Source organism: Sprattus sprattus, assembly GCF_963457725.1.
Source record: "Sprattus sprattus genome assembly, chromosome: 11".
NCBI lineage: Eukaryota > Metazoa > Chordata > Actinopteri > Clupeiformes > Clupeidae > Sprattus > Sprattus sprattus.
The window spans coordinates 20,476,312-20,500,681 of NC_137909.1; the positions used below are offsets into that span (position 1 = coordinate 20,476,312).

General features: G+C 42.9%; 2 protein-coding genes across 3 annotated transcripts in view; one reads left to right on the forward strand and one right to left on the reverse strand.

The window, feature by feature from the left end:
* Positions 1-17,584, forward strand: part of ythdc2 (YTH domain containing 2) — a 28,121-nt gene extending 10,537 nt beyond the window's left edge. The window contains exons 16-31 of one of the 2 annotated variants that reach the window (XM_080847305.1): positions 134-221; positions 451-531; positions 717-799; positions 1,124-1,229; positions 2,604-2,723; positions 3,163-3,435; positions 4,005-4,131; positions 6,076-6,281; positions 7,110-7,305; positions 7,487-7,590; positions 8,036-8,334; positions 8,477-8,624; positions 8,860-9,063; positions 9,591-9,773; positions 15,992-16,076; positions 16,379-17,584. In XM_080847305.1, the coding sequence (XP_080703431.1) occupies positions 134-221; positions 451-531; positions 717-799; positions 1,124-1,229; positions 2,604-2,723; positions 3,163-3,435; positions 4,005-4,131; positions 6,076-6,281; positions 7,110-7,305; positions 7,487-7,590; positions 8,036-8,334; positions 8,477-8,624; positions 8,860-9,063; positions 9,591-9,773; positions 15,992-16,045 (2,272 nt within the window). In that variant the 3' untranslated portion in view covers positions 16,046-16,076; positions 16,379-17,584. The remainder of the gene's footprint in view (positions 1-133; positions 222-450; positions 532-716; positions 800-1,123; positions 1,230-2,603; positions 2,724-3,162; positions 3,436-4,004; positions 4,132-6,075; positions 6,282-7,109; positions 7,306-7,486; positions 7,591-8,035; positions 8,335-8,476; positions 8,625-8,859; positions 9,064-9,590; positions 9,774-15,991; positions 16,077-16,378) is intronic. The other variant, XM_080847306.1, reaches the window with a different exon arrangement.
* Positions 17,585-17,856: 272 nt separating this feature from the next.
* On the reverse strand, positions 17,857-19,085 carry LOC308372543 (vasotocin-neurophysin VT 1-like; the record flags this gene model as incomplete). The annotated part of the gene is made up of 3 exons (XM_080847708.1): positions 17,857-18,002; positions 18,410-18,614; positions 18,963-19,085. The coding sequence occupies 3 exons, from the start codon at positions 19,083-19,085 to the stop codon at positions 17,857-17,859; spliced, it is 474 nt and encodes a 157-aa protein (XP_080703834.1).
* Positions 19,086-24,370: the final 5,285 nt, after the last annotated feature.

The following is a 24,370-nucleotide window of genomic DNA, read 5'->3' on the forward strand; positions in this document are numbered from 1 at the left end:
TGGCAGTATATCTCTGTGTCCTGCAAGAACCTCACTACTAAATTACGCACTGATCAGTTAGAATGTCTTTTGATATTGGTGTTCTGCTTTAGCAATAAACCTACAGTACACTATCTGGATTTCTTTTTTGCAGGTATCAGGTGTTCACGCTACATTCCAACATGCAGACAGCCGACCAGAAGAAGGTGCTGAAGAACGCACCTGTTGGTGTTCGGAAAGTTGTGAGTTCTGTTTCTCAACCTTGTCCCTGGTAACTCTGAAGCACGTCTCTTTACATTCCTGATCGATCATGTCCAATAATCAAAGGTTTTGATTAGCTAAACCAGGTGTGATGAGCTAATCAAGTCTTGTCTGGTTGAATGAACCAATAACATGTATTAGTATTTGGCGTCCATAGAAGCTGCACTAAAGGAACTAATTGTAGCCTCTCACAAATTGTATCTGTCTTAGATCCTGTCAACAAACATCGCTGAGACCAGCATCACAGTCAACGATGTGGTGTTTGTTATTGATGCTGGAAAAGTGAAAGAGGTAAAGAGGAATTTATTATTGCCTTTTTGAGTCATTGGTGATGTAACAAGAGCTGTGTCATGCAAAGTGTCGTACAAAAAGAACTTTCCGAAACACCCTTCCTAAATCACATAAACGGAAACATTTTCCAGCTTGTCTGTATTCTTGTTATTAAGCCATTTTGTCAATAACCGGGTCCTCTGCAGAAGTCCTTTGATGCCCTGAATCACGTGACCATGCTGAAGATGGTGTGGATCTCTAAAGCCAGTGCTCTGCAAAGGAAGGGCAGGTATAACAAACCAGAAAAACATATGCACCTACCGTTATTGAACAATGCAACATTAATGAAGTATCGGTTGTCTTGTAGCAATAAGAAATAATAATGATATAGTAGCTATGTTTCTGGCTTCTGTATTTTTTTTGTGGCGACCAACTGTTTATTGACTTTGTAAGATATCGGAAAGTAACCTGACACGATTCTATCACACCACCACAACAACAAGGGAAAACTGTCAAGCATGACATGCTCATGTTTTCTGCTTTATACTAATTGGTATTTGAGTCACTGAACTGTCCTGACAGGTCTGTTATGTTGTGGTTGTCTGTGATTTAGAGCAGGGCGTTGCAGACCTGGCATCTGCTTCCACCTGTTCAGTCACCTGCGCTTCGAAAACATGCTGGAACACCAGGTGCCCCAGCTACTAAGGATGCCTCTGCAGGTACACACACACACACACACACACACACACTCACTCATGTACGCTCACCTCACACACACACACACTCATGTACGCTCACCTCACACACACACACACTCATGTACGCTCACCTCACACACACACACACACACACACACTCACACTCACACTCACTCATGTACGCTCACCTCACACACACACACACTCATGTACGCTCACCTCACACACACACACACTCATGTACGCTCACCTCACACACACACTCACACACTCACTCATGTACGCTCACCTCACACACACACACACACACTAATGCTCATGTAAGCTCACCTCACACATGTCCTGCTCTAACTCTCTCCGTTCCTCTCATGTGTCGTCTCACTCTTGCTCTACTTCTGTCACGTGAGACACATCGAGCTGTCTGATAACAAAGCAGGTGGTTTAAAACATATTTCTGCTTAAGTATCTTAGTATCTCCCCTTGCTGGCCTATTTGTTTTGCTGGATTTATGGTTCATGGCTTTGCTCAATGTTTGTTCTGTTAATGCCAGACACTGAGGCGAAAGTAGCCTGTGTTAGTCATAGAATGTCTCTTTTTTTATTGAGTCAAAGAGGGGTGGCCATGCCCACCAAACTATGCAGGGATAAATGGAGCAAACTAGCCTCAGCCCCAGTTGGGGTTAGCAATGGTGTCAGACAAAGGGGCATTTTGTCCCCAGTTCTTTTTTGTCTTTACACTGATGATCTGTCCAATCAATTGATAGCCTGTCATACTGGGTGCATGATTGGTAATACTCTAGTGAACCATATTATGTATGCAGATTAGCTTGTGGTCTTTAGCCCATGTAGTGCTGGTCTCAGGCAGCTCCTTACTAGCTCTGCCATATTCTGTGTATGGGGCAGAACATGGTATCAAAATCAGTGCCACTAAGAGTGTTGTCATGATTTGTAAAACAACAGATCAACAACAACACTCTACTTCCTCCTTGTCACAGAACAGTTGCTATCTTTCTCACAAGTAGACTGACCTCTGGTGGCATATGCTGTGCACTACAATACATCACCAATACAGCATCTCCATATCAGTTTAATAGAAAGACAAGCGTCTGTATTTTTGACAGTATTGAGTCATACCTGTGGAATTTCTAAATATCCCGGTATACCGTAATACGGTGATACCGCCCAACACTAGTTCAGCACAGACAGTCTACTGCACACTTGTGGTCAATCTAAAGACAAGCAAGCTCTCTCTGTCTCATTCTCTCTCTCTCTCTCTCTCTCTCTCTCTCTCACTTTTTCACTATTTTCTCGTCCATTGTCTTATTCTGTCTGCTTCCATTCCTTTGATATTCATCATCTTGTTATGTCTTCTTCTCCTTCTCCTCCTCCTCTGCAGGAACTATGCCTACACACTAAGCTGTTGGCCCCCATCAACTGTCCCATAGCCGAGTTCCTCTCCAGAGCCCCCGAGCCCCCACACACCCTCAGTGTCAAAAACGCTGTGCAGATGCTCAAGGTGAGAGCCGCCACACTATTGCTTATCGCACACGGTGTATACAAATGAAATAAGTTACTTAAGATCACTTAAAACGCCTTTACAATCTCAGTGTCATATTGAATCGCCATTTCTATGATGATGTTAAACCATGCATAGAACTATGCTATTATTCAATCTACTGGGAAGGTCAAAATCCTAACTCACGGTGGTCTAGGGTCCTTGCTCTACCTTTCTACCTTTGTTATACATCAATCAGATTTTTAGCCATAGATAAACCTCCATCACGATTCCTAAGAGCAGTTCTGAGAAACTTGATGACTATGGTCCTTTGGGGCTGACCCTCTGAGCTGTGAGCAAGGTCCCCAGTCAAGTAGGAAGTTCTGTAAACAGAAGAAAAGCACTTGAGTCTATTCTCCTTCTAATTCTATGATCCCACCTGTGTGCGCTGACCTGTTAGACGATCGACGCCATGGACCCCTGGGAGGACCTGACGGAGCTGGGCTACCACCTGGCCGACCTCCCCGTGGAGCCCCACCTGGGCAAAATGGTGCTGTGCGGGGTGGTGCTCAAGTGCCTGGACCCCATCCTGACCATCGCCTGCACGCTGGCACACCGTGACCCCTTTGTGCTGCCCGGCCAGGCCTCCCAGAAGAGGGCCGCTATGCTGTGCCGCAAGCGCTTCACCGCCGGCACGTTCAGCGACCACATGGCCCTGCTCAGGGCGTTTCAGGTGAGGGATGGAAACACACACACACACACACACACACACATTATATGCACACAGATACTTCCTGTCCTGTCACCTAGTAACAGAGAAGCTGGCGGTTTTGAACGCCGCCCTGGCTGGGTTGTTTTCATTTGCTTTTTTCTTAAATTAATTGAAATAACATTTAATATTCCCTGTTAAATCATCATAAACAGTGATTTATTTTAGTTGTTTTATTTGTGTCCTGTCAGTCGGCTATGTTTCACCTCCTGGACACACTGCGATACTGTAACGTTTTTGTTTTATGTGAGGTGACCTTTATTTATTATGATTTATATTTGCACACAAATGGTGACAGACAGGCTTGTATGCATGTATACAGAAACAAAGAAATGCATATAATTTGAAATTGTTAATCTCAAAGAACACATAATCACAAATCCAAAATGTCTAAATGTACTGTAAGATATTGCATATGTGGCCAAATCCCTGTTTATATATTTGTGTGTGTGTGTGTGTGTGTGTGTGTGTGTGTGTGTGTGTGTGTGTGTGTGTGTGTGTGTGTGTGTGTGTGTGTGTGTGTGATTCATCAGGCATGGCAGAAGGCCCGTAGTGATGGCTGGGAGCGCACCTTCTGTGAGAAGAACTTCCTGTCTCAGGCTACCATGGAGATCATCATTGGCATGAGGACCCAGCTCCTGGGCCAGCTCCGGGCCATAGGTGAGTCCGCCTGCAGGTCTGCACTTCACTCTGCTGCTTCCTTAGGTTTAGGGTCAAATCCACAGACATGCATAATTTTCAATGGATTCCTTATGAAGTGAAAGTGACTCTATGGCAGAGGTGGTGTAGACACACACACTCTGAAATCCACCTCTGCATTTAACCCATCCAGGGAAGTGACACACACACAAGTGAAGTGCAGTTACACACTAACCCGGAGCAGTGAGCTGCCTTTGGCGGTGCCCGGGAAGCAGTGATTGGGGTTAGGTGCCTTGCTCAAGGGCACTTCAGCCGTGGATGTGGGCATGGGAGAGCAGTGGTCTACCACTTCCCCTGCCCACATTTTTCCTGCCCCAGAATATGGAGAAGCAAATACTGAGTGCACATCACGTCCAGCTCATGCACCAGAATCACCTGTGTTGTAGGTTGGCATCGTGGGATGGTTGCTCTGTCGCAGGGTGTGTGGTTAGGCTCCACTGATCAATGTGCTTTATGGGTGTGTTCACATGCATGTGTCTATCAGTGTTTGTGTATATACAGTACTGTGCAAAAGTTTTAGGCAGGTGTGAAAAAATGCTGTAAACTAAGAATGCTTTCAAAAATGGAAGTGTTAACAGTTTATTTTCATCAATTCTTCATAAATTAACAAAATGCAGTGAAGGAACAGAAGAAAATTCTAAATTAAATCAAAATTTGGTGTGACCACCCTTTGCCTTCAAAATAGCATCAATTTACCAGATACACTTGCGCATAGTTTTTGAAGGAACTCGGCTGGTAAATTGTTCCAAACATCTTGGAGAACTAACCACAGATCTTCTGTGGATGTAGGCTTCCTAAAATTCTTCTGTCTCTTCATGTAAACCCAGACAGACTCGATGATGTAGAGATCAGGGCTCTGTGGGGGTCATACCATCACTTGCAGGACTTTCTGTTCTTCTTTAAGCTGAAGATAGTTGTTAATGACATTGGCTGTATGTTTGGGGTTATGTTCCTGCTGCAGAATACATTTGGTGCCAATCATACGCCTCCCTGATGGTATTGCATGATGGATTAGTATCTGCCTGTATTTCTCAGCATTGAAGACTCCATTCATCCTGACCGAATTTTCAACTCCACTTGCAGAAATGCAGCCCCAAACTGGAAAGGAACCTCTACCATGCTTCACTGTTGCCTGCAGACTCTCATTATTGTACCTCTCTCCAGCCCTTCGGCGAACAAACTGTCTTCTTCTACAGCCAAATATTTCAAATTTTGACTCATCAGTCCAGAGCACCTTCTGCCATGTTTCTGCACCCCAGTTTCTATGTTTTCGTGCTTAGTTCAGTCACTTGGCCTTGTTTCCTTGTCGGGGTAGAGCTTTTTGGCTGCAACTCTTCCATGAAGACCACTTCTGGCCAGACTTCCCCGGACAGTAAATGTCTGTACCTGGGTACCACTGGTTTCTGCCAGTTCTGAGCTGATGCCACTGCTTGAAATCTTCCGATTTCGAAGGTAAATAAGCTTGATGGGTTTTTCATCAGCTGCATTAAGTTTCCTTGGCTGACCACTGCGTCTACGATCCTCAACGTCTTCTTCAAAAGAGCTTCAACTGCACATTTTGAAACCCCTGTCTGCTTTGAAATCTTTGTCTGGGAGAGACCCTGCTGATGCAGTATAACTACGTTGTGTCTTGTTGCTGTGCTCAGTCTTACCATGTAAATGGATAAAAAATAAACATTTATTGTTTACATTTTTCAAAGCATTCTTAGTTCATAGCATTTTTTCACACCTGCCTAAAACTTTTGCACAGTACTGTATGTGTGTCTGTGTGTGCTTGTCTGTGCCGGAGTATGTGTGGGTATTCATGTGTGTGTGTGTGTGTGTGTGTGTGTGTGTGTGTGTGTGTGTGTGTGTGTGTGTGTGTGTGTTTGTGTGTGTGTGTGTCTCTGCGTGTGTTTCCCCCAGGTTTTGTGCGCGCCCGTGGTGGTGGGGACATCCGGGACGTGAACCTGAACTCTGAAAACTGGGGGGTGGTGAAGGCGGCACTGGTGGCGGGCATGTACCCTAACCTGCTGCACGTGGAGCGAGAGAGCAACGCCCTCATGGGCAGCAAGGAGAAGAGGGTCCGCTTCCATCCCACCTCCATCCTCAGTCAGCCGCAGTTCAAGAAGGTTAGTCACACACACACACACACACACACACACACACACACACACTTAATAGATTCGAGATAGATCGTACCTCTGCAGCTTTATATGATCAGGAAGAGTCCTCTCTCTTGTTCCTCTACATAACTAAACACAGCCTGTAGTTCAAGACAGGGGGACACGCTGTAGATCCTCTATACAGCGCTATACATTCAAAACTTGGTTCAGGAAGGTCACACACACTGTAGTTCTTTTATCAGTTCTTCTGCATAGTTTTATATGCTTTACAGGTAAAGAGGGTTGACCATACTGTAGATCATTTTCATTACAGCTATATATATTAAAATCCAGTGCAGGGAAAATCGTTAACAAAGGAGGTTAAAAATGATTGGCTGCTAAATGGATTGATAATTGTCACCAGTTGTTTGAATGAAGTTTTGATGGTTGTTATTTGAAGGGCATCTGACAGGCCTGAACACTTATACATGTACAAGAGTCTGTGAGCAGTGCATTGATGGATTGACAAGAGTATTTGAAGGTTAAGTCTTTGAACGATTCCTCTCTGTTCTCCAAAGGATGTATTAAAACCACAGGAAATGATTGAGCTCTGAAAGCATACCGCTTTAGTCATCCATGATCCTGTCCTTGTTTTCCTTTTGTAGCTCTCACTGCCCAACTTTGAGCACAGTCAAATTACTGTTCTGAAGATAAGCACAGGAAAAAAAATATGTATACAGCAGAAAAGTTTTATCCACTATGGTCTGTCTGTCTGTCTGTCTGTCTTCAATGAAAGGAGAATAGAAAGATAAACAGTTCTGTAACTTTCATGCCTGTTTTTTGTTTCAATCTCAGATACCTCCAGTCAATGGACAGATGGCAGCAGTGCAGGCTCTGCCCACTGATTGGCTGATTTATGATGAGATGACACGCGCCCACAGGATCGCCAGCGTGCGCTGCTGCTCGACCGTCACCCCGCTGACGGTGGGCATCTTTGGGGGATGTGCCAAGCTACCCAGCTCCGCCCTGCAGGAACCCACTGTGCAGAGAGGTAGACACGCTCGCACTCGCACTCACAAATACAAAGACACACACTAGAACACTGCCTCTGTAACATAACTGTGTGTGTGTGTGTGTGTGTGTGTGTGTGTGTGTGTGTGTGTGTGTGTGTGTGTGTGTGTGTGTGTGTGTGTGTGTGTGTGTGTGTGTGTGTGTGTCTGCGTGTATGTTAGATGACGTGAACGAGAGCAGTGACAGTGAGATGGATGACCGGTCCACCGCTCACCTGGCTCAGATGAAGATTGATGACTGGCTCAATTTCAAACTGGACCGGGAGGTAAGAAAAGCCTGTGCTGCAGTCGATCACGGAGGTAAACCACAGGGAAATGCTGTAGTCGACACTGACACTGTCTCTCATCTCTTCCTCTCTCTGGCTCTTCCCTCATCTCTCCTGCCCGTCTCTTACTCTCCTTTTCAATCCCTTCTTTCCCTCGCTTCTTCTCCCTCTCTTCCATTCACTCCTCAATCCTTTTCCTACCTCTGTTTTTTTCCATTCACTCCTATGCCTCTCCGCTGGCCTTTTATGCTCTCTTGGTCTTCACACTCACTCTGTTACTCCCTCTCCTCCTTACGTCACTCCCTCACACTCTCCACATTTCTGTCTGCGTCATGCTCCCTCGCTTCTTTCTCTATCCCCACACCCACTTGGCCTCTTTCTTTCTTCTCTTTCTCTCTCTTTTCTCTCTGTCTTCCTCTTTCTACCTCCCTCCCTTTTTTCTCAGACGGCAAGCCTGGTGTTCCAGCTCAGGCAGAAGTGGCACAGTCTGTTCCTGCGGCGCATCCGCGCCCCCTCCAAGCCCTGGTCGCAGCTGGACGAGGCCACCCTGCGGGCGCTGGTGTCGGCGCTGGCGTCCGACGAGCAAGCAGCCGGCCTGCAGCAGCCCACAGGCATAGGCCAGCGCCCGCGCCCCATGGCCTCTGACGAGCCCCCCCAGCCATCCTCCTGGAGGACCACCCAGACCCGCAGGGGCCCGGGAGGAGACCACGAGCCGGCGGACGAGCCCAGCACCTCAGGAGACAGGTGAGAGAGGGAGTTAGACACGGAGACGGGAGAGGGAGGGAGTGGGAGACGGAGACGGGAGAGGGAGAAAACACTTAGTCTACCTACATGTAAGATGGCATCTAGATGATGACTCACCATCCACATAATGTTCCTCCTTCAGACCTCTAAGTTCCTGCCCGTCTCCTGCGATGCTCCAACTGAAAGGCCAGCGGGACAAAGGAGCTGCACTTTCCAAGCGTCCAGAGGAACACACATCCAAAGCAGCCGAGGGCCCTGGCGCAATCCCCTCATCCATGTCTTCAGGAAAGGTGAGGAGCTGCAGACAAAGGAGCGCTTAGGGTTTATTTGTTCCTCATCTTCATGTGTGTATTTATTTTTATATTTTGTGCGTATGTGTAGTGAGGGCAGATATCTTAAGTATCTCAAAAGTGGGTGGTTTCATACAGTTTTTCCAAGAAATTGGTGCTCTACGCTATTTGCACAGACTTACACACACACACACACAAACACACAAACACACTCACTCTCCTTTGTGTTTTGCAGTGTTCCAAGCCCCCCAGCCCCCGGCCTCTGTCGTCAGTGCGTTACTTCATCATGAAGAGCAGCAACCTGCGCAACATTGAGCTCTCACAGCAGAGGGGCATCTGGTCCACCACACCCAGCAACGAGCTCAAGCTCAACCGCTCCTTCCAGGAGAGCAGCCTCGTCTTCCTGGTCTTCTCGGTCCAGGGCTCCGGACACTTCCAGGTACACAGGGGGATGGGGTAGGGCAAAAGGGGGTAAATAATGGATGGATGGATGGATGGATGGATCCATAAGGGAAGAAAAAGGCAGATAAAAAGAAATGGTAACAGTCTGGATGAAGGTTTATACAAACAAAAACAGTTCAACGGTTCAAAAACTGAGTGCTGTCTGAGGACAAATTAGGAAAGTGTCTGTCCATACCATGTCTCATGTACCTGGGGCGCGGAGCTGGAACACCTGAGCTGGAACACCAGGCTTGCCGTCTGAGAAAAAAGGGAGGGAGGTAGAAAGAGGAAGATAGAGAGGAAAGAGAAGAAAGAAAGAGGCCAAGTGGGTGTGGGGATAGAGAAAGAAGGGTGCAAACTGTTGCACGCTCCCAAGAAGTTGGGCATTTGAAATATGATGTGATTCTTATTGAGAAATACTGCTTCTTTTGGAGGCTTGGACAGAATTGTCCCAGTAAGTGTCCTGCACACCTATGCTGCTGAGCGTAACGTGGTGTGTGTGTGTGTGTGTGTGTGGCTGGGCAGGGCTATGCCAGGATGGTGTCGGAGATCGGGCAGGAGCGGTGCCAGGACTGGGGCTCATCGGGGCTGGGGGGTGTGTTCAGCGTGGAGTGGATCCGCAAGGAGAGCCTGCCCTTCCAGTGCACCCACCAGCTACTCAACCCCTGGAACGACAACAAAAAGGTGCAGATCAGCCGCGACGGACAGGTGGGGATCACACACACACACACACAGACACACACACACACACACACACACAGGGTTCCCGCGGGTCCTTAAAAAGTCTTAAAATGTCTTAAATTGAAATTTGGGTATTTAAGGTCTTAAATTGTCTTAAATTTTACGTAAAGTTGCTGTAGGTATTATTTTTTTTGCCGGTGCAATTAATGACGATGAGAAAGCACAGTGGCACATCGTAAAAGTTGATTAATTTAGTATTGTGTGGGATGAGTCTCCGCAATTTAATAGCTGTTTACGGTACGTTGGCTACAGACGCTGACGTCAGGCTGCGTGTCGCCATAACGCGGTTGGCGATGTGAGGTTCAAAATGCAAACCTTGCAAACCGTTAAAAAATTCGTCTCCGATAATGAATTGCAACAAGAGAAACTCAGAGCCTTGCTAGTAAAATGCCACGCCTCAAATAATTCACAACCTATTATAACCGATGGGTGTAACTAGCTATAATGAATAGCTGCCAAGTTCTTCATACACCGACTACAAGCTAGCAGTGAGTTAACGTTACATCTGACATGACAACAAAGCTGTAGACACATTTGATACGTTTCAACCCAGGTGTAAGAAAGGCCGTTATCCCTCCTATTTCATCCAACCCGAAGGGTGTTGATTTGTAAGTCTTACAAGATTAGCTAGCTTTGAAAATGTCGAGCAAAGTTACACAGCTGTCATCCTGCTGCAGCGTAGCTGTATCCTGTCTATCACCGGTCCTGAAGAGGGTCGAAGCGTTTTTCTCTATGGGTGGACACCAGGGACGTGCAGTCATAGGAGGCAGGGGAGGCAGAGCCTCACCTGTCATTTTGAAAAGTAAAAAAAAAAAATATAATTTTTTTTTTTTTTTTCAATTATAATAATCATATATATTTATGTATTATAAAATAAATATTCATATTTCTCTAGTTATCTGTGTTATGATTGTCATTTCTGCATGATTCCGATCATTTCGAGCATTTTTATTATCAAAATCGCTGAATTTGAGCATTTCCGGTTCCCAGGGACAGTAGACGTGCCGTGTACTGAGGCAAATGCATTGCTGTCTATGGACAGCTGAACCAGTGCCTCAGTAGGGATTGCGCAATCACTCCAAACTGGGTTTTACGCATGCGTGCGCAAGCGCAGAACCTTTGAGTTGAGCTCAAAATGCATTGAAAAATATTGCTTACTGAGGCAGGCAGTAGCACTGATTCAGTAAAGGGGGCGAGCGAGAGCGCAATTCTCGGGTATATAGTCTTACGTTGGACTTGTCTTCTTCTACACACTTCTACTTGACCTTGACGGCGAAAATGGAAGATTGCATTGCTAACCTGAAGCAGCTCTCAAAATTGGACTTGCAGTCCAAACGTGAAATGATTAATAATGGGAGACCAATGGCGGAGCTAAAATGTTTGATTCAAACGACGGGACCGAAGGTATTGACATTGCATTGGAGTGTTTCATGTTTTCCAACGGGACATATTCATGCGGAACACAAACCTCGCTAAAGGCTGCTAGGTGCAGGGAGCCGTGAATGGATTAGGAGCTTGCGAGTGCACCAACTTTAAATTATACCGGTCAGTAGAACATTTTGGTATTGTGTGCTATGTCTGTGGTGTTTACCTGTTTGCTTGTTAATACGTTGTGTAAATAAATATGCAAGTGTTTTTTTCTCAACTTCGAATTCAAGTGTCCGAGTTGCATTGTTGGGCAAGCTACTTGATATTTGTAGTGAGCTAAGCTATCAGCTACTCTACAATAAATTCAGCTTCACTACACAGACACTCAAAAAAAAGTAGCAAGCTAAGTTACATAAACCTGTCAAAAGTAGTTTGATACATTAGAAGCTACTTTCAGTTAAACAAACTGCATGTCAATTCAATTTTAGGGATCAACACAACTGTCAGTCAGATAAAAACGGTTGAATGGATGAAATTCGTGTGTTCGTATGTTTGTGTTGGATGTCATTGACGTTGACAGGAACTTTTTCTTTGGATTACAAAGAAGGCATCTGAAAACATATTTAGTTTCACTCGTCGCACGGACTTTTCACTTTTTAACTTTCATCATCTTCAGCTGTATCTAAATATCAACAGCATTCTAGTTATCCGGTTGCCTAGAATCTGCATGCAAACTACCCATTTAAAATTAGGGGAAAATTCATTTTAAATGTATGAGCAGCGTCTGGTGTACTTGAAATGACGATATCTATCTATCTATTTTCACTCGTCTCGCCTAAAGTGATGTACTGCTTATTTTTTGTGTTTAATGGCTGCAGGGAAGCCTGTTATGAATGAACATCAGAAAGGTCCAGTATAAATTAGCTTTTGAGGAGGCTACGGCGGTACTTGATCAATAAAAGAGCTTAGCTACTGAAAAGTTACTTGGTTTTGTAAATAGCGACGTAACTGCCAAGCTACTGACAAATGTAGTGACGCTACTGCCCATCACTGCCGAGTTATGTAAAAGGTTATATTTTCCCTAGACAAATTGAAATGAGCCATATCATTGGTGGGAGGGCTACATACGCTTCCTTGTAACGATTAATATCTTATTTGACACGGTGTAAAAGTTCAATTACCACACCGATTGTACGTTTAGCTGTCGTAAAAGTCAGTTAACTATTGAGCCGCATAACTTCTTGTAATAATAATCGTTTAAAAGTAATAGTATTAGACAATAAAACATAATGTTTTTCAGTTCTGGTGAGATGACAATTTTTAAACCATAAGCATATACATGTATGATGTATACATTTTTTTTTTTTTTTTTTAAACAACTAGAGATCGGAATGACGTAATCACTTCCGGTTTCTGTGCCTCACCAGCTGTGAACCTCACCGCACGTCACTGGTGGACACTGTTGACAAAACTCAGGAACTTGACGGCTGGCTACTCCACTGACACAACCAACCGAAACCTATCGAGGAGTTTTCACCACTAAAGTCCAGCCAAAATAGCGTTTTACGACAGACTAATTGTAAAAAAAAAAAAAAAAATCTGCATAGGTAATTTCTGTGAGGTGTTCAGAACAACAAACTAAAAGTCCTAAGAAATCCTAGTTGAGGAAATATGTTTAATTCTTATCAATCTGAGATGTGTGCTAATAATGCATGGTGAAAATACATCTCAAAAATGCAATTTTTGACCTTTTACTTCTATCAAAATGAAATTTTACACAATGAAAGTACCCATGAAAAGTAAAATGGCTACCGCTGGCAGCATTTTTTTCAAGCCTAAATTGAAGTGATTGATGGTAATGATTTAATGATTCGTGGTTGATATTCAATTGTCTTAGATGGCAGAACTTATCACTAAATCCAATTCCATTAGAAAAAGATGCAAGGAAAATAGAGGGGAGTTGGTGGACCTAGACAGTGAAATTGAGAGGAGAGTGGCAGAGCTACGTCTCATGTCTTGAGGAGAATTTGGGATGTTACTAAACAATGGACCTCTCTATTCATTGGTTTCTCTCATGAAGAGTCATGTGATAAGATTTGTGTTTTCAAACAGTTATTATTTTCATTATTAGATATGGTTCCTTCATGCAATGCATTGTGTTGTTTAGTGTAATCCAAACATATGTATGTTATGTTGGCTCTGTTCTGCATCACAAAGGAAGAAAAGTAATGAAAATGCCAACTGTGAGCTTTGATTGTTTACATCTATATTGGCCAAACAGTGTTGGAAGGGTTATTGTCAGTTATTATACTGTCTCCTAATTTGAAAAAAAAAAAAGAGTTTACACATTTCACATAATTGATAACAAATTGAAAACTTTAAGTTTTGAGATCCATTGTAGGAGGCAATACATTGAGTATTCCAAAGAAATTGTGACATTTTTGGGTCTTAAATTATATTTGTTGAGGTCTTAAAAAGGTCTTAAAAAGCATTCAATTTTACTTTTGAAATGGTGCAAGAACCCTGACACACACATGCATACATACAGTGTACGAATGTCTACTCAGAATCTGTGTGTGCGCAATCACATTAGTAAACGTGTCAAAAGACTCTCTGGGGGGGCACGGTGGGGCAAGCCGATAAGTCCCCCCACATACGGGCTTCATTGCCCGCGGGGACACAGGTTCAAGTCTGGCCTGATGTCATTTCCCAATCCTCTCCCCACCTCTTCTCTGCCTCGCTTCCTGTCTTAAACTTCACTGTCCTGTCCAAATAATAATATATACAGTACTGTGCAAAAGTTTTAGGCAGGTGTGAAAAAATGCTATGAACTAAGAATGCTTTGAAAAATGTAAACAATAAATGTTTATTTTGTATCCATTTACATGGTAAGACTGAGCACAGCAACAAGACACAACGTAGTTATACTGCATCAGCAGGGTCTCTACCAGACAAAGATTTCAAAGCAGACAGGGGTTTCAAAATGTGCAGTTCAAGCTCTTTTGAAGAAGACGTTGAGGATCGTAGACGCAGTGGTCAGCCAAGGAAACTTAATGCAGCTGATGAAAAACACATCAAGCTTATTTACCTTCGAAATCGGAAGATTTCAAGCAGTGGCATCAGCTCAGAACTGGCAGAAACCAGTGGTACCCAGGTACAGACATTTACTGTCCAGGGAAGTCTGGCCAGAAGTGGTCTTCATGGAAGAGTTGCAGCCAAAAAGCTCTACCCCGACAAGGAAACAAGGCCAAGTGACTGAACTAAGCACGAAAACATAGAAACTGGGGTGCAGAAACATGGCAGAAGGTGCTCTGGACTGATGAGTCAAAATTAGAAATATTTGGCTGTAGAAGAAGGCAGTTTGTTCGCCGAAGGGCTGGAGAGAGGTACAATAATGAGAGTCTGCAGGCAACAGTGAAGCATGGTGGAGGTTCCTTTCCAGTTTGGGGCTGCATTTCTGCAAGTGGAGTTGGAAATTGGTCAGGATGAATGGTGTCCTCAATGCTGAGAAATACAGGCAGATACTAATCCATCATGAAATACCATCAGGGAGGCGTATGATTGGCACCAAATGTATTCTGCAGCAGGAACATAACCCCAAACATACAGCCAATGTCATTAACAACTATCTTCAGCTTAAAGAAGAACAGAAAGTCCTGCAAGTGATGGTGTGACCCCCACAGAGCCCTGATCTCTACATCATCGAGTCTGTCTGGGTTTACATGAAGAGACAGAAGAATTTTAGGAAGCCTACATCCACAGAAGATCTGTGGTTAGTTCTCCAAGATGTTTGGAACAATTTACCAGCCGAGTTCCTTCAAAAACTGCGCAAGTGTATCTGGAAGAATTGATGCTATTTTGAAGGCAAAGGGTGGTCACACCAAATATTGATCTAATTTAGAATTTTCTTCTGTTCCTTCACTGCATTTTGTTAATTTATGAAGAATTGATGAAAATAAACTGTTAACACTTCCATTTTTGAAAGCATTCTTAGTTTACAGCATTTTTCCACACCTGCCTAAAACTTTTGCACAGTACTGTATATATATTTTTTTTAAAGAGTCTCTAAATGTGTAATGCCATTTGCAAAGTGTACATGTGTATACAAATCTGTAAATGCATGCATAGATCTGTGAACGTGTCGACAAATCTATGATTGCATGCATAGATCTGTAACTGTGTAAACAAATCTTAAAATTCATACATAGATTTTAATTAGTGAGAAGTGTTAGTATCTTGCTCCAAGAGCTAGAAATACAGTCAGTTACAATCGGTTACAATTCAGGTGGGCCTCTCAATTGGCTGTTGTTTTACATGTGATTTTTGCTACTCTTCTGCCGTGGCAGACCTGCAAAAGCGTGTGGAGTGGACTTTTAGATGAATTTGTCTCAACAATGGAGGACTGCTAATTTGTTAGCTCCCAGCTTGATACCCTCTGCTCCTAGCTACCGGTATAAAGTAACCTGCAATGACATTTTCAGCTAAGTAATTGGTCAAGTTTAGAACTTAGAAACGATATTCAAACATTCAGTGATAATTAGCAATTCTGCTTTTGACCGCTACTGCAAAAAAATGAACATGTATTTAAGCAAGCAGTCGAGATTCCATCATAGTTTTTTCCTTGCATCAGCACAACTGCAGCCACAAGAACCCAGCCAAGCCATGTCGCTGGGTGCTACCGCTGGTGTTTTGACAGGCTTCTACAAATATGCAAATAATTCTGCTACAGTAATACCCTCATAATTTCTTACATTATTTCTTCAATTTCTTTCATCTTTCTTTCTCTTCTGTCTCTCTGTTCTGTCCATCTCTCTCAGGAGTTGGAGCCTCAGGCTGGTGCTCAGCTGCTGCAGCTGTGGGAGCGTCTCTAAGGTCAGCTGGAAACCACGGCAACCAAAGCAGGTGAAGATACCAGTCAGGAAAGAGATTAATAAAAGCATCTTAACAGACAAGGCTCGTCACCTTCTTTCCCATTTTACAGAGCAGTGTGTTTGAAACCATTATATGTTTGATTTATGGAGACAAAATGAGAAGGTCAAAAGGGAAATTGTATTAAATTGCCACAAGGTAACTCTCATGGATAAGTTAATGATGGATAGAAACTGATTCAGGATCAGTACCAGATGCCCTCCAAAGTCACCCTGTCTCTGGGAAGACAGATAGTGCTGCTGGTGGAATCATTTTCCTCTGCTTTATTTTCGCAGGAAGAAATGGAAGCGCCTGAAGATGCAAACCTTAAGGGATGGACCCCTGAGCTTTAGAAGAAGTCATGAAATGAACTGCTCTGATGCCGTTTAGTTCCTGAAGCGTGATGGGGCGTTCAGAGTTATATGCCATGATGACACTATGGATGGTAGCTCTGTGTTGCACATACTTGAATTATTGTTCAGGACTGTGGTTTCCTTTCCAAGGTTCTTGCATATGCTAAACTATGTGGTACCTGTTCCAAGGTTTTCACAAAAGCGTTCTGATTTAAGTTTCCAATGCCTTAAGTAGGTGCTGTTTTAATCCAAATGTTTCTGTGTTCTTTTTACCCCGTTAATTGAATCATATGTTGAATAAATTGGGATGTCTCTGTGAAGTATGACTATAACCAGAGCAGTGGGTCAAGTACTGAAAAGCATAGAAGACCTGGAAGACGGTCAGTGGTAAATCAAGGTGTCATTTCAGAGTAGGTCTTTGAGGCAGAGATGTCCATGATTCACCTCATTGAAAATGAAGCCTTTAAATACACCGTTAACTGGAAGAACTCACACAGTGATGAAACCTAGCAATATTGTGCTAACAGCAGTGATATTGTTGTAATTAATTGCACTTGTAATCAATCTTGAATGTCTGTTTAGTGTTCAGAGAAGATGAATTGGAGAATAATGCAAGATTGTACATGAAGGGATGGTGGGGAGGGGGGGTGTAATTTATTCTGTCTGTTCTTTGGCAGAAATACTCTATGCCACTCTGCCTCATCTTCCCTCAGTTGAGTTTATCAAAGAGTTATCAGGTCTTGGTGAAGAGGAATACCATTTAAAAGTGTATGTAGCTGTGTAGGAGTTAATGCTTTACCTCATGCAAAGTAATTAATGACTGTGAGTCATTTCAGGAGAACACATATTAACTCCGTTCCCTTAAATACTGACTGTATCATTAGCAGACCAATGCCTCTGTTATTTCGAGTTGTGTCTCGTGTTGTATAAAAGTTGAGGACGTTTTAAAAGGTTTTTATGTGATGTTTTTTTAAACAGCAGTTCATTTTATTTGATTTTTTTTCTTCTTTGCAATGAAAACAAGGAAAGAGTTGGTTTACAGTGCCAGTGCAAGAAACATTTTATTTGCTACATATTTACACCCCATTGTACAATGCATATTTTCAGTTGAAACATTAAAAATGACAAACTTTTGCTGGTCAGTGCAGCAATTTTAAACATTTTAGTTGACTTGTTTTTATAATTTTCACGTTGAAGTGTGTGTATGTTTGTGATGGTTTGCTTGGGTGCTTATATTTCCATATTAAGCTGAAGCCCAGGCTACTTTTGCTGTGTGTGAGGGAGAGAGAGAGAGAGAGAGCAAAAAAAACGATTCATATAGCACTCCACTAGCACGCACTTATCTACAGTTATGTGTATGTCGAATACATTTCTGTGCACAAGCAGGCTGTCAATCTTATCTCTTCCTGCAGAGGTAGCTGTTAGTACTGACTCCGTGCCCGTCCGCTGGCGTGTAGGATACGGAGCAGGATCTCAGCCGGAGACGGGCCCATCAGTGTTGCGTTCTGCTCGCTCAAAGGTCTACTTTTGCCCTCCTCCTGACAGGCTGGGTCCAGCACACAGCTCTCTGAGGATACACATTTGAAAAATTCAGACAAGGACTAAGATTATAAAGAAAAGCATTTTTACACATCTCATTGAGATTTACAACTTCTCACCAGGAGCTGTTTGATAAAAGTGGGCTACTTAAAGCTGCAAGAGAAACCTGCATCCCCTGAAATAATTTGCGGGAAATATATCCATGTTTTGCCATTTTCTTGATTACCATACCACAAAACCCTGTTTGAAAGTTGTTCATAATTTAGTCTCTCAGAGATGTTTGACATCAAATTTGTTGAGAAGAATTTCAAATTATAAACCTGACTAGGCTAAACCTATTGCATTTTGACACCGTTTTGTAGCTAAGTTATTGTAAGACAACAATTTGTAAAAATGCTTTTCAATCCATAAATCATAAAATAATCACAGACTCACCAGCGTCGCAGCAGATCCCTGGCGCTGCGCAGTGACCGTCCTCGGAACCACATGGCTTCCCGCCGGCTTCACACGGGGATGGAAGGTAGTCCTCCTCCACACAAGATGCAGCCTCCGGGGAGCCGACATAGCAGCCCATCTCGTCCCCGCAGCAGATGCTCGGGCCAAAACAACGGCCCCTGTCCCCGGGGCCACAGGCCATACACTGAGTAAAAAATAAGTAAAAAATAGGGGCAGTGAAAACTTAGTGATCCGTTAAAAAAGCTAGATGATAACACACCCCACTGCCTCTCGTTTCTTCTCCCCCCTAATCTGTCTCCCTGTCACTCGCACTCACTCGTCACTCATTCACAAAAAATAATGAAATGTCCAGCTTGGTTATTTACATTAGGTAGCCTAGGCCTACAATGAAAACCGAACCTAAATTGACAGAAGGAGTGGTTAAATTCAATATTTGAAACACTGACCTTCAGATATAGTCATGTAGATATCCTTTGTAAAGTATGGAGTCTCACTTTTAATAGGCCTTCAGATCTTTTAAAAAGTTTCTCACCTGTCGGGGAAGTTGATCCGGGAATGAGCGCTTTCCACCTCGGGGGCAGTTCTGGATGTAACAGGCTGAGCACAACGACAAAAGACCAAGAACACAGAGCAGCTGCAGTCCGGAATCGCTCATTTTGACAGAAGCAAACAAGTGTCCTTCACTCTCTCAACCTTGCCGAAGTAGGATATTTCTTCTGGCTGTGTCTTCTCACTCGACTGCTGCTTCAGAGTCGTCCGCTATTTATATGAAACTTGGAGCACCTCTAGCAGCGGATGATGCTCCTCTACAACGTCATCTTGTTTGTTCCCTCTACCCCCACCACATCGTCACTTTTTCACGATCCCAGTGTCACTCTCCGTAGGATCAAAAGTTAATGTATTTAAAACAATTAAGTAGCCTATGCGTGCCGTCAACGCTCTGTGTTGCAACCTAATTACTCATTAGTGAAAACAAAAAAACATCTGGCCATGTATAATGTGGAACTACAGGTAGGCCTTAAATTCGTAGCTGTATTAATATTATTTGAACTTCTGCAAATGTAATAACTTGGTCTCCCACACTCTTGATCACCTTGACATGCCAAGTGCAGGTGGATGCTATCCTAAAAATTGGAAATAGCCTCAACTCTTACACCAAGCAAATACTCAAATTATAATGGGGGGTTCTTCATTGGTGTAGTGGTCCCTATAGAAGTGCCCATACAGCACAGGACAAACGCCCTGTTTTGAGAAGTGGGTATACTCAATGCTGACAGAAAATATGTGGGTATACTCCGTATACCTGCGTATACCCTGGACTACACCACTGGGGTTCTTTGCGAGTGGTGTGAAAAACAATACAAGATTAATGTAGTCTACCTGTTCCAAAATCTATAAAATAAAGAAATTAAATAATATGGAACGGGATTGGGGACTGGACCACAGATTTATGAAACCAGTGTGGAAGTCGGTGCATATCAACAAGTAACTGATGAAGTTCATCAGATGAACCACAGGGAAAGGCGAGGAGGGCAGGAAAGGGACGGAGGTCAAACAGAGCAAGCAGCTGCATCAGAAACGACACATGAACTTGCCTGAACATCACCAATAAGCGACAGCAGTCTGTGTGCAGAAGTATTTTTTTTTACGGTTATTTACCGCAGAGCGCCCACTAATTGGTTTGAATATTTATGGATTAGGGCTAAACCACCAATAGATATGCAAGGCAGCAGGCAGGTGGTTGCAGTGTCTCGAACAGCAGCCTGCAAAGAGAAGAATTTGAGAACTACAGGCTCTTTTTCATCCACATCAAATTCAGCAGTGACACCACATGATTTCCAGAGTAATTGGATAACATGACAAATTCATGAAAAAAAAAAATGCTGTGGAGATATTCTTTGTTTCTTTGGCTCAACAATACCCCTGTTGTGTAACAGTTCTCACCATCATGTGCTTTGCATGGCATGTCCATTCGAATGACGTGTGCAATACAATTTAGTATACATTTGAAGGCAACAACTATCCAGTGAGAGACTGATTAGGCAGTGTGATTTCGCTAAGAGGCAGGCTGACATTTCCCTATGAATTCTGAGGTACGGAAAGTCAGGCATTTTTAATCATAGTAAATTAGTCACAAATCAGTGTCATAATCCGTGGTGGTACATATGTCAAACCATTGCTGGAATAATAAAGCTTTAATTTAGATGCTAGTTAACACAATTAGTACAAGGCAATGATAAAAAGCCACCAACAAAGATGAACACAATCAAGGGCAAGGGGTCAATCTTCTTAATGCCTGCAGGGTGTGTCTGAGTGTGTGTGTGTGTATGTGTGTCTGAGCGTGTGTGTGTGTGTGTGTGTGTGTGTGTGTGTGTGTGTGTGTGATATGTGTGCAGGTGGGTGGTGTGTAGAGGTGGGTGGGAGGCAAGTCAAAGAACATGGCGTTTCCTCAAACCATAAAGACGTCTGACATCACATTAAAGGCATCTTGTGGCAGGGAAACTGCAGAGGAAAACATCTTGTGTGACATCATGACTCACTCTCAGCAGAAGCATAGCCTTGTAAGACATTCAGCTTTTACAAAACCATCAACATCGACAAGACATCCGAGAAGGCAACCAGTTTCTGTGAACCCAACTACCTTATTTTCCAGATGTACAGTTTGTCCAGAGTGACTCAAACACATTCAATAGGAGGTAACATACAAATCTGCAAAAAGTGATCCTACCATCAGCATGCAACGTGTTGTGTCATTAGTCGGACCCTAGCAATGAGGAGTTCCAAACTAGCAAGTTATATATACTTTGCAAACACCACTAACAGCCCAGTTGACACTGATATAAGCTTGCCAACACACTAACTGTCTTTTGGCATTGCTTGCAATGGCATGCTGTGTGAGCTTTTCTACCATTTTTGCAGGGTGTTCCAGTCCGGAACACAGAACTAGATTGGGCATATCCGGCTGGATAGCTAGTAGGAAAGACACAGGTGTTTATCTGTCCTTCACATGACCATATGCTATCAAAATGTATTTGAGGATGGTATCAAAACTAGTTTCCTATAAAAACATACCTCAAAAAGTTTCAAATTGTTGCATAGTGTTACTTTAATGTAATAATTGAGAAGTGTACCACTCTTTATTGATTTTCTCAGTTTGTCTCATCTGTGATGGCTTGATCAAGGCTGTGGTGGCCAATGTAGAGAGCCATGGATAGTGTTCCCAATAAAGACTTCTGTTATCATTCAACCTCGCTTACTAACAGCCTTCAGAAATCAGTCTTCAGAGGTTATCCTCAAATGTTGGGTTTTATTTGACAGGGAGCCCAAGCAAAAAGACCATCATTATAAGAAGAAATCATTTGAATCAACTAAAACAAACCCATTGACCGTTTCACCATTCATAGTGAATTTCATTTTTTTCACAGACCTGAAGCTTAAGGTCACAGCGTTGTCCTCCTCACTTCTTAGAATCCATATTTTGTTTCAATGGATAAGTACTTGAAAGGCTGTGGTGACACATATAGAAAAAAACATTCACAATTCACTGTCTACTCAAAATTCTAAATCCAAGGTCATACTGACTTGACCTCATGTGGCACTTGGTAATAATTGAGTTTTTAAAAAGCCATCACTGATGCTGACTGACCAAAAGCCGGTGGAATGCAATAGCACACTGCAGGCTGCAATGCATAGGTGTGTTGTAATTCTGCCTTGCACTCTGATTGTGATGTGCTCTTTTTGTTTTGTCATCATTATTGTGGAATTTTGCTCTAATTTTGTATTTCTCATATTTCTTTGAGTTTATTTCATGCTGCTACACTCAACCAGTATAGTTAAGTATAGCATTACAATAGAGTATAGTTTAGATTTTTTCTTTTTAATGAGAAATACAAAGTCGATATGACTTGATGTTTAGCATATTTCTATGAGACATAAAACCTTCAGTGAGAGCAGTTTGGTCCATAACATAATAGACGACCCGAGCAGACAAAACTGTTGTCAGGGCGACTTGGAACAGGGTCAAAGATGGATGTGAGGCTCAGGCATCAGGAGGGACATAGAACATTGGACGGAAGAGAGATGGATAGAGAGAGGGAGAGAGAGAGAGAGAGAGAGAGAGAGAGAGAGATTGACAGACAACGAGAGCACAGGCAACATGTGCAACGAAAAGAACATCGCTACTTCACCTCCAAGGTCACCAGTGACTCACTCTTCTCTAAGGTGCTCCACAGTGGGCTGCTGCCACTCAAAGATATTGCAGGCATAACAAAACAAAAAGTTGTCTTGAAATTTGTTTCGCTGCAGCGCAGCATATTTAACATTAGACACAGAAAACATGCATCGCTACATAGAGTACATTATCTCGCATTAGTCAGTAAACAAGACGTCTAAGTGTAACACTTCAAAATCTAATTCTAACGGTTTTGCACAGGTGTGACTTAAAGTGCATACTGAAACATAAATGACAATGCCAAGTGCAGAACAGGACAGTTAGTGCAGAAGCTGACAGTTAACCAGGGACAAATTCAAATTGTGGTCTCAGTGATGCACTCAGCTCGCTGCTCAAGTCTGTCCTGGAAAAAGAGCTGAGGGTTTTTTGTCTTTATTTAAGAGTTTGAGCAAGAGAAAAGGCTTAAGGTTCAGTATATCATATTCAGTATGTCTTACTAAGGTCCACAAACTAACACTCCATTTCATATTGGGATCAATTGTGGCTGTTTAGGCCTACTAGAAAATAAGCTTTTCCAAACAAATGCCTAATTTGTGCTAGAGGGAACATTTTTGACGACACTGAAGTAGCCTATGTATTTTTCTTTACACTTTATTTTTTATAGTTTTATCACAGATACAGAGGAACAGAAACAGAAAAGGAAAGAGATTAACAAAGTGACAAAAAATAATACAAAAACTAAAAACGTAACCATGAACATGCTGGATTGCATTGATTCTACAGAGTGATCCTGAGACATACATTTTTCAAACATCGACCTTTAAATAGAGTCCATTTCATCCATTTCTCTTTACATTGTTCTGCCTGTACTCTTAATCTATGCGTTAGCTGTTCCATCACGTACTTCTCACTCACAATTTTCGGCCATTCATCTTGAGTTGCGGGGCTTGGTTTATACTATCTCTTTGTATTGGCTTTTTTACAGGCCGCTATCAAGATTTTATAGATAGAAGTATCTGTCTGATCTTGCCACAATATTACCAAAATACATCACTATACATGAATTAGGGCTCAGATACACATACGCGTTTTTGTAAAAACGCGACGCTAGGAAATACATTGATTCCTATGGTACGGCGCGCTTTCACGCAAAGCGCCCCGTAGCATAGGAATCAATGCATTTCCTAGCGTCGCGTTTTTACAAAAACGCGTATGTGTATCTGAGCCCTTAGGAAAGCTACTTCGTGACCCAGGATGTTTGCCAAAATCGAGTGCACATCCTCCCAAAACTACATTTACAGCTCCACATTTTCTCCTAAATGGTTGTGATACTGACAGTAGTAGCCTATGTATTTATCATTTGTATGGATAATGGATCCCTTCAAGATACATTCACGCTCCACAACTTTATAGGAGAGAAGAGGCTTTATACCGCTCCTCTTTTGTAACGCAAACTCCTGACCTTTCCTTGTTTATTTATTTTCACATAGGTGAATGACTAAAAACTAATATAGCTGTGACATGTCCGGTGTAGTAAGGACTTTGTTCAGAAATACCGTCCTTTACTTATTCAGACTGAATAGTGTGGATTGACCTTAGCCCTAATAGATTGGTTGACCTCCTAGCATACACGCACATACCTATCTTTTAGTGTTTCGTGCTGCTTGAGGTAACACTTTCTTTGGGATGTATCCTTCATCATTCAACAGGCATTTCTCAAGGGCTACAAAATGACCTCCATCATATGTTGCCACTATAGACACCCACCC